General features: G+C 45.0%; 1 protein-coding gene across 4 annotated transcripts in view; it reads left to right on the top strand.

Moving 5' to 3' along the window:
- The window catches only part of ttn.2 (titin, tandem duplicate 2), a 215,954-nt gene that overhangs the window by 116,618 nt on the left and 85,719 nt on the right, over positions 1-13,617 (top strand). For all 4 annotated transcript variants that reach the window (XM_070552978.1, XM_070552977.1, XM_070552976.1 and 1 more), the window contains 22 exons: positions 1,226-1,349; positions 1,435-1,701; positions 3,309-3,406; positions 3,481-3,649; positions 3,735-4,004; positions 4,098-4,364; positions 4,445-4,723; positions 4,917-5,325; positions 5,469-5,593; positions 6,438-6,704; positions 7,282-7,551; positions 8,439-8,738; positions 8,821-9,123; positions 10,303-10,490; positions 10,563-10,677; positions 10,786-11,073; positions 11,167-11,318; positions 11,688-11,835; positions 12,036-12,335; positions 12,512-12,799; positions 12,879-13,175; positions 13,374-13,560. In XM_070552978.1, coding sequence (XP_070409079.1) covers positions 1,226-1,349; positions 1,435-1,701; positions 3,309-3,406; positions 3,481-3,649; positions 3,735-4,004; positions 4,098-4,364; positions 4,445-4,723; positions 4,917-5,325; positions 5,469-5,593; positions 6,438-6,704; positions 7,282-7,551; positions 8,439-8,738; positions 8,821-9,123; positions 10,303-10,490; positions 10,563-10,677; positions 10,786-11,073; positions 11,167-11,318; positions 11,688-11,835; positions 12,036-12,335; positions 12,512-12,799; positions 12,879-13,175; positions 13,374-13,560 — 5,111 coding nt within the window. The remainder of the gene's footprint in view (positions 1-1,225; positions 1,350-1,434; positions 1,702-3,308; positions 3,407-3,480; positions 3,650-3,734; positions 4,005-4,097; positions 4,365-4,444; positions 4,724-4,916; positions 5,326-5,468; positions 5,594-6,437; positions 6,705-7,281; positions 7,552-8,438; positions 8,739-8,820; positions 9,124-10,302; positions 10,491-10,562; positions 10,678-10,785; positions 11,074-11,166; positions 11,319-11,687; positions 11,836-12,035; positions 12,336-12,511; positions 12,800-12,878; positions 13,176-13,373; positions 13,561-13,617) is intronic.

The raw sequence follows: 13,617 nt of genomic DNA, 5'->3' as shown, positions 1-13,617 counted from the left end.
CGCACCTGACACACATGACGCTTTACTCTGAGCTGTGCTTCCTGAAACACTCAACCCATAGACGGGGACTCTTCATAGGATCTGGTCTAACTCCTGGCCCTGGGTTTCTGTTGGGCCTCCTGAGCTGCTCCTGCTTGTTCTTATAAGGTCCTGCAGGTGGAGGTTCAGGATTTCCGCTGAACATTCGATCCTGGTTTTGAGAGAGCGTGAGCAGGGAGGTTTTCTGCGCTGCAAGCATTTTTCAGGGTTTATTTTTAACAGCTGCCAGGGGCCGAGGTGCAGGGCAGCTGCTAACAGATCTGTCTGGTGGAGCTGGTGATTGTTGGTGCCACAATGAGTCCAGGCTCAACCCGGGGTTCTGTCCCAAAGCTGCTTTAGGTTTTCTGCGGGTTCAAAGGGAACTGACGGGATTACTGGTTGGAACAAACAACAGGTCTCTGGGAATAAACAGCTGCTTGTTTAGAGCAAAGTCAGGATGTACCGAGTAAAGCTAAACTCAGAGTTATAACCCGATTAAAGCCTCCAACCATCACAGCTGATGAGATTATCACTCAGGGTCAGGTCCTCCTGTCAGTTAGGTGGGTTTTGATTGCGTGTCAGAGGTCAGAGGTCTTGCCGTTTAAATTTGGGAAGGAAAGCAGCTGTGTGCACTTGTTTCAGCTGTCAGGAGTCAGCAGCTCGCTGATGCTCTGCATCACTGTTCAGGTTTCAGGTGTTCAACATTTAGAAAAACTCCTGACTGTCTGAGGACTCGTCTTTATTTATTATTATTTATTTATTCAAGAATGTTTTTCTCTCTGCTGAAGCTGTCAGGTTGCATTGTGGGAAACCTGAGCCGTCAAAGCTTTAAGTTGAAGTCCCACTAGTTGTAATACTGGTGTGTGAACGTTGTTCTCCACATGTGACCCATCCCCGTAGGGAGAGGTGAGCTGCAGACACGACCGCACCATTAGGGGGTTTAATCCCCCAATCCAACCCTGAATGCTGAGTGTGAAGAAGTCTTTAGTATGACCCGACCATGGATTCAAACCCACGATCCCCCAGTCTCAGGGCAGACACTCACACCACTAGGCCATTGAGCTGGTGTTAAGGAAAACATCACCCACTAAATCTAAAATGAAACATGCACTCTCAGATCTCTGTTAGAGTAGAAACCTGAATATTTAACCTGCCAGGCAGCGCTCAGGATTTACTGAGCCAGCGTTTACCACTGCTGAACCCACAGGTGGTGTTGAAAGCCAGTGGGTCGGTCCACAGCGTTACTGTTCGAGACGTTCAACTGAGTGAAGCTGGACCGGTCCAGTTGACCGCAAAAGACTTCCAGACTGAGGCCAGCCTCTTTGTTACAGGTAAACAGAACCAGCCCCGACTGGGTCACATGATTTTGCTCCTGCTTTAATGTTTAACCAATGGTCTGCATGTCTGATTGCTTAGAAGCTCCAGTAGAGTTCACCAAACTTCTGGAGGATCAAACAGTGGAGGAGGAAACCACTGCCACACTTGAGTGTGAAGTTTCCAGAGAGAACGCAGAGGTGCAATGGTACAAGGACGACCAAGAGATCAGAAAGTCCAAGAAATATGAGATCAACGTCGACGGCCGCAAGAGGACACTGCTCATCCATGAGTGCACCCTGGACGACTCGAGAACTTACACTTGTGATGCCAAACACTTCAAAACATCCTGCTTCCTAAATGTAGAACGTGAGTAAAGCTTTGAAATGGAATAGCAGTAGATGATTCAAAAAACAAGAAGTTTAGAGTCGATACGACCTGAAGAAACATGAAAACCCCAACGGAGCCTTTGTTAATGAGTTTAATGATAATAATAATAACGATAATAGTTATAACAATAATAATAATAATAGTGATAATGATAATAATAATTATTATTGGTATTAACAATAATAACAGTATTAATGATAGTAATTATGGTAATAGTAATATGTTTATGTTTATTCATTTAGCAGACGCTTTTATCCAAAGCGACTTACAATTTATAACCTGTAGGGCATGTTGTGATCTGTGGGGGAAACCGGAGTACCCGGAGGAAACCCACGCATGCATGGGGAGAACACGCAACTCCACGCAGAAAGGCTGCAGCCAAGTTTCGAACCTGCGAACTTCGAGCTGCGAGGCAACAGTGCTAACAACTGCACCACCATGCAGCCCTATTGTAATAATAACAATAATAATAATAGTGATAATGATAATAATTATTATCATTGTTATTAATATTAAAAATCATAGCAGTTTTAATAATAGTAATAATAACAATAATAATAGTTATAATAATAATAATTATTATTGTTATTTATATGATTAATTATAACAGTTTCAATAATAGTAAATATGATAATAGTAGTAATAAATATTAATATTAACAATAATAACAGTAATAGTAGTAGTAATAATAACCATACTAATATCAGCAATTATTTTTTTCTTGTTATTGATATTAATAATAACTATATCAATAATTGTCATTATAATAATAGTAATAATAAATATTAATGTTGTTATTAACATTAACAATAATATCAGCATTAATAATAGCAATAATAACAACAATAATAATAGTAATAATGACAGTAATAACAGTACTAATCATTGTAATAATAACAATAATAGTGATAATGATTATAATAATTCTTGTTAATAATAATAATCAGAATTATAATAATAATAATAGCATTAATAAAAGTAATGATGATAATAATTAATATTAATATTAATTAATATCAATCATTTTTTTATGTTAGACCAACAATATCGGACATTCCTACCCTAAATCCTTACCTAGTGCTGGAGGGCTAGGAACTAGTACAATAGCTAAGAAGTAGTACTAGTGCAAGGGACTGAGTGATGTGTGTGTTTGTGTGCATGTGTGTGTGTACCGGTCTCTACATCAAAGAGAGCACATTTTGCTGGTCCTCTTTTTGGGACAATGTCATAAGTTTTACTCGAGGTTAGGGTTGGGAGTAGACTGGTTAGAGTTACAGCTGGGAGCTATTCTGTCACTAAAATGAATGGAAGTCAATGACGGTCCTCACAACGACTGCTAGACTAGTGTGTGTGTGTGTGTGTGTGTGTGTGTGTGTGTGTACGCATGCGTGCATGCAGGTGTGTGTGTGTGTGTGTGTGTGTGTGTGTGTGTGTGTGTGTGTGTGTGTGTGTGTGTGCGTGTGCGTGTGCGTGCTGAGGACCAGAACCGGGAGTCTGGAACCAGAACAGCTGTTGTTAGTTCTGGTGCTATGGTGCTGAGCAGAACGAGCATGGTAGGTTTTTCACTGAGCGTCTTCCATGTGCAGCTCCTCGTGTGGATTTCTCCAAGCCGCTCCATGACGTTGAGGTCAAAGAGAAGGAATCTGCCAGGTTTGAGTGTGAAGTCTCCAGAGAGGACGCCAAAGTAAGCCCCCGACTGAAAATGGCCTGCTGGTGTATTTCTCAGCCTCAGAAACAAACGTTTCCTCTGTCCTGCAGGTTCGCTGGTTTAAGGACGGAAGTGAAATCAGAAAAGGAAAGAAATATGAAATCGTTGCTCAAGGCCGCCAGCACATCCTCATCATTCACAAGGCTGCATTTGACGATGAAGCTGAATATGAATGTGATGCAAAGACTTCCAAATCCTCCGGCATGCTGACTGTCGTCGGTAAGATTCACAGATTTAACCTTTGTGTTGAAACAGCAGAGTGAGAGGTGACATGTCTCTACTGAATCCGTTATTGTCGCTGCAGAGGAGGAGGCCCGGTTCACTAAAAACCTGTCTAATGTGGAGGGGACAGAGACGGACAGCGTGAAGCTGATTTGTGAAGTCTCCAAGCCCAGCGTCGATGTTACATGGTACAAGGGCGAGGAGGAGCTGCCAGAGGGCGGCCGCTATGACCAGATTGTTGATGGCAAGAAGAGGATCCTTGTCATTCATGACCTGAAGATGGGTGATGCTGGAGAGTACCACTGCAGACTGAGCGCCACCATCAGAACATCTGGAAACCTCAAGATTAACGGTAGGGAAACCGAATCCTGGTGCGGTCCAATCAGCTGTCTTCTTTAAACATCAAACCTTCCACTAATGAGCATATCTTTCACCTGTGATGCAGAGCTGGCTGCTGAGTTCATCTCCAGACCTCAAAACCAGGAAGTGGTGGAGGGCCAGAAGGTGGAGTTCACCTGCTCCGTCTCCAAGGAAACCTTTGATGTCAAGTGGATGAAGGGCGACAAGGAACTGGAGGCAGGAGATAAGTACCAGATGGTGAGTGACGGCAAGAGACGGAGTTTAGTCGTCAAGGACTGCGAGCTCAAGGACGAGGGTGGATACGTAGTGATGATTGGAGCCACGAGAGCCAGCGCTGACCTGACTGTGCATGGTAAGCTCCTCCCACAGACGCAGGAAATAAAGTCACTAGAAAGGACTGGGTTCCCAACTCTCTTCTGCTATGTCCTACAGAGAGACTGAAGATCGTCACCCCTCTGAAGGACACGGAGGGTAAAGAAGGTCAGGAGGTTGTCCTGAACTGTGAGGTGAACTCAGATGGCGCCAAGGCCAAATGGCTGAAAAATGAAGAGACGCTGTTTGAAAGTGGAAAGTACTTGATGGTCCAAAGGGACAATGTCTTCTCCCTAAGGATCAAAGATGCTCAGAAGGGAGATGAAGCTAACTACACTGTCAACCTGACCAATCAAAGGGGAGAGCAGGCCAAGAGCTCCTGCAGCTTCACCGTCAAAGGTTGGTGCTCCAACAAGGAAGCCTGTGGAAGCAGAAATAGCTCAGAAATATTCCAAATGTTGGTTTTATTTTACTAAAGTCTGTCAGCACAGGACGGGGTTTGTTGAGTTTAACTTGTTTTACTACAGACAGCAGAGTTTGATATTAAAGCATACATTCACACACCCGTTCTGATCATCTTTCTGCTGTTCAGAGGAGAGTCTGAGGATCGTAGTTCCTCTGGAGGACATTGACACTCAGGAGAAGAAGACCGTCAGCTTCTCCTGTAAAGTCAACAGGCCCAATGCCACCCTGAAGTGGATGAAGGCTGGACAGGAGATCACACTCAGCAAACGCATCGTGTACCGAGTCGATAAGGAGAAACACACGCTGACCATCAAAGACTGCACGCTGGCTGACGAGGGCGAGTACACCGCCGTGGCCGGAGACGACAAGTCCACCGCCGAGTTGATCATCAGCGAGGCGCCAACTGACTTCAACGTGCACTTGAAAGATCAGACCGTCATTGAGTTTGAAGAAGCAGAATTCACCTGCAAACTAACCAAGGAGAAGGCTGAAGTAAAGTGGTACCGGAACGGCAGAGAGATCAGAGAAGGACCCAAGTATGTACTTTTATTTCTGCAGCTCAGGTTCAGAACCTGCTCGCTGATTATGGTTCCACCCTGATGAATAAGCCCCTAACTGTTGTTGTAAACCATCTGATTTCATTCAGTCACTAACCCCCCAAACACCTACCCCTTCTCAGATACACATTTGTGAGAGACGGGAAGTTTTGCACTTTGCACATCAAAGAGTGCCGACCTGATGACGAGTGTGAATACGCCTGTGGGGTGGACGAGAAGAGGTCCAGGGCAAGGCTCTTTGTGGAAGGTGAGGAGCTCTGAATGTTCCATCTGCTCTCAGATCCTGTCTGTGGCGTATGAAAGCTGCTCTTTCTGATCCACATGTGCAGCAGTCTGGGTGCTGCTTAAGATCAATTAGAATTCACAACTTTATTTTTATGTCGACGTGTTTGTGACAGAGTGATAAAGAGTGAGAATCACCTCTATACTCCTGTTTGGTCTTCCTGAGGACCACAGCTTGTTTTCAAGGTTTAAAAACTTCCATTTAATTCAGTTTATTTATACAGCGTCAAGGACCGTCCCACAGTAAACATTCCAATACAGGTCAGGTCATTGAGCCAATAACAAGTTTCCCAGCAGGTTGCATCGAGTCACTGACTAGTGTCAGAGTCTTTACAGTAATCCTCATACTAAGCAAGCATGCAGCGACAGTGGAGAGGAAAACTCCCTTTTAACAGGAAGAAACTTCCAGAAGATCCTGGCTCAGTATAAGCAGCCATCCACTGGGGATGGAGAAGACAGAGCAGACACACACACACGCATGCTCGCTCGCTCGCTAACTCACACACACACACACACACACACACACACACACACACATGCACGCACACACACACACACAACATATATTTTCTTTTTCTCTAAGTGTTGGTGCTGCTGTAACAAGTGAATTTCCCCACTGTGGGATTAATAAAGTCTATTCTATTCTACACACCAAGTAGAGTCTCTGTGGCTTCATTGTAACCCGTCACATAGTGGGTATGTACCTGTATGCAGGTGAGCTGGCTGTAGCTGGCAGCTTCCCTCAGTGCGCTCCAGTCTGCTAACAACCAGATCATCTGAAACATACTTTCTGTCTTTGTGTCCTGCAGAGACTCCGGTGGAGATCGTCCGACCTCCTCAGGACGCCTTTGAACCTCCAGGCTCTGATGTGGTTTTTGAAGTGGAGCTCAACAAGGACCGGGTGGAGGTGAAGTGGCTGAGGAACAACATGACCGTCGTCCAGGGAGACAAGTTCCAGATGATGAGTGAGGGGAAGCTTCACCGGCTGCAGGTGTGTGAGATCAGGCCCAGAGACCAGGGGGAGTACAGAGTCATCGTCAAGGACAAAGATGCCAAGGCCAAGCTGGAGCTTGCAGGTGAGTCCGCCACCTGAGAGCTCCATGTCATGTGACCACAGGCTGTTGCAGCATCACCAGGCACCTTGGTTACCAGGTCAACATGTTCACAACACTAGTTCAGGTGCAGTAGCATCTTTAGCTTAGTGGACGATTTGTTCTCATTTACCCTGTAGCCCTAGTATGACGCCAGCATAGTTTAACACTTGAACCAGTAAGCCTGACCTGTTAAACGGATATCTCACTAGTTGCACAAAGTTGTTCACAAGACTAAATTAGTTTGAAGGGCAGAAACCTAACCTAACCTAGCCTAACCTTAACTAAAGATTGACACATCAGATTTCTGGTTAGCTGTTCTTAAAGCAGGTCAGTGGTCAGAAACTAAGTTGGTTCAAAACACCCCAACTAGTCCAACACTTGATATCAGTCATTAGGTAAAGCTCAACCTAAACTAGTTAACTGACTGAACTCTTCACAGGACATCATGCAGCTGCTAGTTCACTAGTTAACCACACCTTTACACGCACAATCCAGTAAGTGTCTTTTTATGAACGGACCAGTGAAAAATAATCAATACTGGACACCGTCCCTCCCCCAGCTGTCCCTCAGATAAAGACCACAGACCAGAACTACGTCACTGACGTGGGGAAGCCCATTGTCATGGCCGTGCCCTACAGCGCCTACCCTCAGGCTGAGGCCGACTGGCTCTACAACAGCCTGAGTCTGCCCAGAGACAACATCCACACCTCCGCCGACCGCACAGAGTACCGCCTCAAGGACCCCAACAAGGCTGATGAAGGCCGCTACAGGATCGAAATCAAGAACAAACATGGAGGAGGAGAGGCGTTCATCAACCTGGATGTGATCGGTGAGCTTGGGTAGTGTTAGATGCTGGCGACTTTACCTGAACAAAGCTGCAGGTGAAGCTGCTGGCCTCGCTGACACCTGATGGTAAATCTAGAAGAACAAAAACCACAACAAATGTTAAAATGGTTAACTTAGGTCGATAGTCACCATCTGGTCATAGCTGGGTATTTTAACCAGGGGTGCAAGAGACATGTCCCCACCATCATTTATAGCTCAGAGACATGTCCCCACCAACATTTATAGCTCAGAGACATGTCCCCACCAACATTTATAGCTCAGAGACATGTCCCCACCATCATTTATAGCTCAGAGACATGTCCCCACCATCATTTAGAGCTCAGAAACATGTCCCCACCATCATTTATAGCTCAGAGACATGTCCCCACCATCATTTATAGCTCAGAGACATGTCCCCACCATCATTTATAGCTCAGAGACATGTCCCCACCATCATTTATAGCTCAGAGACATGTCCCCACCATCATTTAGAGCTCAGAAACATGTCCCCACCATCATTTACAGCTCAGAGACATGTCCCCACCATCATTTACAGCTCAGAGACATGTCCCCACCATCATTTATAGCTCAGAGACATGTCCCCACCATCATTTACAGCTCAGAGACATGTCCCCACCAACATTTATAGCTCAGAGGCATGTCCCCACTATTATTTGTAGCTGTCTACCGGCTTCTATAGCTGGAAATATGGGAAGAAGAATTTTTTCATGTTCAGCCTGCACGAGAAGGGGACCGATCACCGAAAAATAACAATACATTTCTCAGTGAAGTTGGTCTTTGAAATATAATTTAGAAGGTGGATTTCCTGTCTTTGTGATGACTGATTTCTCTAGACATCTAGTTATTAACCCTCTATATGGTCTTCTGTAGATGTACCTGGACCTGTGAAAAACCTACAGGTAGTAGACACCGCTGACGGAGAGGTCAGCTTGGCATGGGAAGAACCAGAGAGCGATGGTGGTAGTAAAGTCATCGAGTATGTGGTGGAGAGACGCGACATCAAACGTAAGACCTGGACACTGGCTACCGACCATGCAGAGAGCCCAGAGTATACGGTGACTGGGCTGCAGAAGGACTCCTTTTACCTGTTCAGAGTTGCTGCACGAAACCGGGTCGGCAGTGGACTCAACGTTGAGACAGACAAAGCTGTGCAAGCCAAGAACAAGTTTGGTAGGTTTCCTGTTAGTCTGATGAATCATTTCTCTGTTAGATCTGCTGTAAAACCAGCTACCTTCTGTTGAATGTTCTTCAGATGTTCCTGATGCTCCTCTCAACATCATCGTGGGAAATGTCACCAAGTTTGGCTGCACTGTCTCCTGGGAGCCTCCTGAGTCAGATGGGGGCTCTCCAATAACCTCTTACATCGTTGAGCTTCGTGACAGGACATCTGTGAAGTGGTCACCTGTCCAGGTCACAAAAGCCAACGAGCTCAGCGCCATCATCAATGATGTCATCGAGAACAAAGAATACATCTTCAGAGTTAAAGCTGAGAACAAAGCTGGTGTTGGCAAACCCAGTGCTGCCTCGCAGCCTGTCAAGATCATGGATCCGATTGGTTAGTTGCATGGTTAATGAAAGTTAACATTGTTTTTTATTGATAATTAATGGTGGATAGTGGTTATTAGTGGTTAATGTTGGTTATTGATGATTATTGGTGGGTTTTGATGGTTAATGGTTTGTTACTGATAATTAATAGTGGTTAATGATGGTTAATGGTGGTTAATGATGGTTAATGGTGGTTATTGATGTTAATGGTTAATGGTGGTTAATTGTGGTTATTAATGGTTACTGGTAGTAAAGGATGGTTATGGTTAATGGTGGTTAATAGTGGTTATTAATGGTTAATGGTGGTTAAGGATGGTTAATAGTTATTGGTGGTCAATAGCAGTCATTGATGGTTAATGATGGTTAATGCATATTAGTGGTTAATGGTGGTTAATGATGGGTAATGGTGGTTAATGATGGTATTGGTTATTAGTAGTTAATGATGGGTAATGGTGGTTAATGATGGTTAATGGTTAATGGTGGTTAATAGTGGTTATTAATGGTTAAGGATGGTTAATGGTGGTTAATAGTGGTTGTTAATGTTGGTTAAGGATGGTTAATAGTTGTTACTGTTAATGGTGGTTAATAATGGTTATTGATGGTGAATAGTGGTTTATGGTGTTTAATAATGTTAATGGTGGTTAATGATGGTTAATAGTTATTGGTGGTTAATAGAGGTTGTTGATGGTTAATGTGGTTAATGATGGTTAATAGGTATTAGTGGTTAACGATAGTTAATGATGGTTAATGGTTATTAGTGGTTAATGGTGGTTATTAGTGGTTAATGGTGGTTATTGGTGGTTAAAGGTGTTTAGTGATGGTTAATGATAGTTTGCAAATTTCGGCTCTCGGAACATTTCTTTATTGGTGAAGGCTCATTGTTTATTTTTTATCACATGGCTGCACACACCTATTGAACTAAACAATAACAAGCAACACTTCTTACTACATAAACACGATTGATTGAAAGAAAGTAAAATATATATTTTTTCCTTGCCCCTTCCTAAAACATAAAACACAGATGGGTAGTTGGTAAGTCCAATAACCCTTATTCTCCATTTTGTAATGAATCCCACAAGTTAACACCACATATTTAGACTTCATCTGTCAGTTATTTTAATTCCTCCATCTTTATTCTGCCCACCATGCTCCCTCTCTTCTCACATTTTTGTTGTTGTGTCTGTACCAGAGCGTCCGAGCCCTCCACTGAACCTGTCCTGGCAGGACCAGAACAAGAGCTCGGTGCAGCTCGCATGGGAAACTCCTCTGAAAAATGGGGGCAGCATGATCACTGGATACATCATTGAACGCTGCGAGGAAGATTTGGACAAGTGGCTGCGCTGTAACGCCCGTCTTTGCTCTGACCTGTTCTACAAGGTGAATAAGGTTGCTCAGACACATTCAGACAACCTGTGGTCGATCAAAACCTAATTGTTCTGATTCCTGCAGGTCTCTGGACTGAAATATGGTGCCAAGTACAACTACAGAGTGCTAGCTGAAAATGCTGCTGGAGTGTCTGACCCTTCAAATGTCATAGGACCTCTGCTGGCCGACGACCCACACGGTGAGACACTTGTTAGCCGGTGAAAACCCTGAGGAGGTTCTTCACTGCGACATTTAGAAAATTCACAATGGTTCCAACCTTTAAAGTCTTTCTAATACCTTTCTCCAGTTGGTCCAACCCTTGACTTGAGCGCTTTCAAAGATGGGCTGGAGGTGATTGTCCCTCAGCCTCTCATTATCAGAGTCCCCATCACTGGATATCCAACCCCTGTTGCCAAATGGACCTTTGGAGAGAAGGAGCTGACCACTGAAGATGAGCGAGTCTCCCGGATGACCAAGTCCACATTTACAGAACTTGCCATCGCTCCAAGTGTCCGTCCAGACAAAGGCATCTACACCCTGACACTGGAGAACGACGTCACCACCGTCTCTGGAGAGATTGAAGTCAACGTCATCGGTATTCCAAAAAGATCAACAGATCTCAAGAGATGACCTTCAGAGTCTGGTTTTGCTTTTGATTTAATAACAGTGGTTCTGAATGTGTCTGCAGCGGCGCCCAGTGCTCCAAAAGATTTCAAAGTCCTGGAGGTGACCCGACAGCATGTCCACCTCAATTGGGAGGCTCCTGAGCACGATGGAGGTAGTCCTCTGACAGGCTATCAGGTGGAGAAACGGGATGTGTCCCGCAAGACCTGGGTCAAGGTATGATGACATTAAATCAGCTATTGACTGACCTATTTTATTTCTTTTATTTTACCTCTTGGATGGTTCAGTGCAATCTTACAGGATCAGTTGTGAAACCTGCAGGACACATTTTATAATTTTAATAGAGGATGTTTAAGCTGCAGAACATTGAGTTCTTGTTTGTTAACTTCCCACAGATGTTGTAGTAACAAGCAGCCACAATCCTGCAAAGATCCGGTTTATATATTGACTTGACTGATGTTTACTTTGTAATAAAAACTCAGCTGAAACCAGTGATCTTCTCTGTAACCTGAGCTGGCATTATCCGGATGAGCCAGCTGTTAGGAAACCTGTGAGCTAATGATAATGCCTTAAACTGTCCTTCAGGTCATCACAGGGATCCAGGACCTGGAGTTTACTGTCACAGATGTGGTTGAAGGGAAGGAGTACCTGTTCAGAGTCACCGCCCTTAACAAGTGTGGCCCAGGAGAGCCTGCGTACATAGATGAACCTGTGAATGTCTCCTCTCCAGCCAGTGAGTCAGCAAAGCCACAACCAAACTCTCACTAAAACTACCTAAGTGATAGTTCAGATATAAACAATACAGTCCTCTGAACACTGTCCAATCACAGCTGATGTACAGTAACCAATCACAGCATCCGGTCGGTCCCGTAAACAGTAGAATGGACTTCCTTTTAGGACCTTTCTAAGTACTACACCTCATTCCCCCTCCAGCTGTCCCAGACCCTCCAGAGAACCTGAAGTGGAGAGACAAGTCGGCCAGTGGCATCTTCCTGACCTGGGAACCACCCAAATATGATGGTGGCACCGGCATCCGAGGCTACAATGTGGAACGCCTGCAGAGAGGAACAGATAAGTGGGAGCCCTGTGGAGACCTGGTGTCTGAGCTGAAGTGCCAGGTGACTGGTCTACTCGAGGGCCAGTGGTATGCCTACAGAGTCCGAGCTTTAAATCGTCTTGGAGCCAGCCAGCCCTGCAAGGCCACTGATGAGATCCAAGCTGTTGATCCCAAAGGTATGGTCTTCACCGGCATCCAGTTAAAGATGGGATCTACTTCTTCACTGTGCTGTGATTCTATCATATCAGACCAGTCCAAAGAGTTCTGAATATTCTCAAAAAAGATGTCAAAATTCTAACAAAGTATTTTCTATGAACTAATATCCTGATGTCTGATCTGCTTGGATCCACAGAACCCCCAGAGATCCAGCTGGACGCCAAACTGTTGGCTGGTCTGACTGCCAAAGCTGGCAGCAAGATTGAGCTCCCTGCAGAGGTGCTTGGTAAACCTGAACCCAGGGTAAAGTGGACCAAGGCCGACTTGGTCCTCAAAGCAGATGACAGGGTGTCCATTGACACCAAGCCAGGACACTCCACTGTAACCATCGCCAAGACGAAGAGGGATGACAGCTCCACCTACATCATAGAGGCCACCAACAGCAGTGGCCGAGCCACTGCCACAGTGGACGTCAACATCCTCGGTAGGACAAATGGGTCAGCAGAGGAAACATAAAGACCTCCTCTATTTAAGATCTATTAAAAGCATTTTTTGATTAACAGACAAGCCTGGTCCTCCTGCTGCCTTTGATATCTCTGATATCACCAATGAAACCTGCATCCTGGCCTGGAATCCTCCACGTGACGATGGCGGCTCCAAGGTCACCAACTACATTGTTGAACGTCGAGCTGCTGACAGTGAGATCTGGCACCGGCTGTCCTCCACTGTCAAACAGACCACATACAAAGCCGTTGGCCTGGTCAAGTTTAAAGAGTACATCTTCAGAGTGTTTGCGGAGAACCAGTTTGGTGTCGGCCCTTCTGCCGAACACCCATCCATCATTGCCCGGTACCCCTTTGGTAGGTCACCTGGAGTTTTGTTCATCTCATCTCTGAATCTGGTATTACTTTGGAACCTAAAAATAAAATAATAGGAATTTTAACTCAATGGAATTACTGTCTATGTTTAATAGAGCCTGGAAATGTGTCCGCTCTCTTTCTAATCTAATGCTGAAGCTCTGCTGTGTCTAATTGTGACTCTTCCTCTTCTGTCCTCAGACACTCCTGGAGCACCCTACAAATTGGAGCCATCAGACATTGCCAAAGACTCTCTGACTCTGACTTGGTATGAGCCGGATGAGGACGGAGGAAGCCCCATCACGGGGTACTGGGTGGAACGATATGAACCTGACCATGACAAGTGGATCCGATGTAACAAGCTCCCAATCAAAGACACCAACTACAGGTGAGTCCAGCTGACTGGAGGCTGTCTGAATTTCTGTCAGATGTACTTTCAGGACTG

The sequence above is a fragment of the Nothobranchius furzeri genome, chromosome 7 (genome assembly GCF_043380555.1).
Source record: "Nothobranchius furzeri strain GRZ-AD chromosome 7, NfurGRZ-RIMD1, whole genome shotgun sequence".
NCBI lineage: Eukaryota > Metazoa > Chordata > Actinopteri > Cyprinodontiformes > Nothobranchiidae > Nothobranchius > Nothobranchius furzeri.
This window is presented reverse-complemented; position numbering and strand designations above follow the sequence as displayed.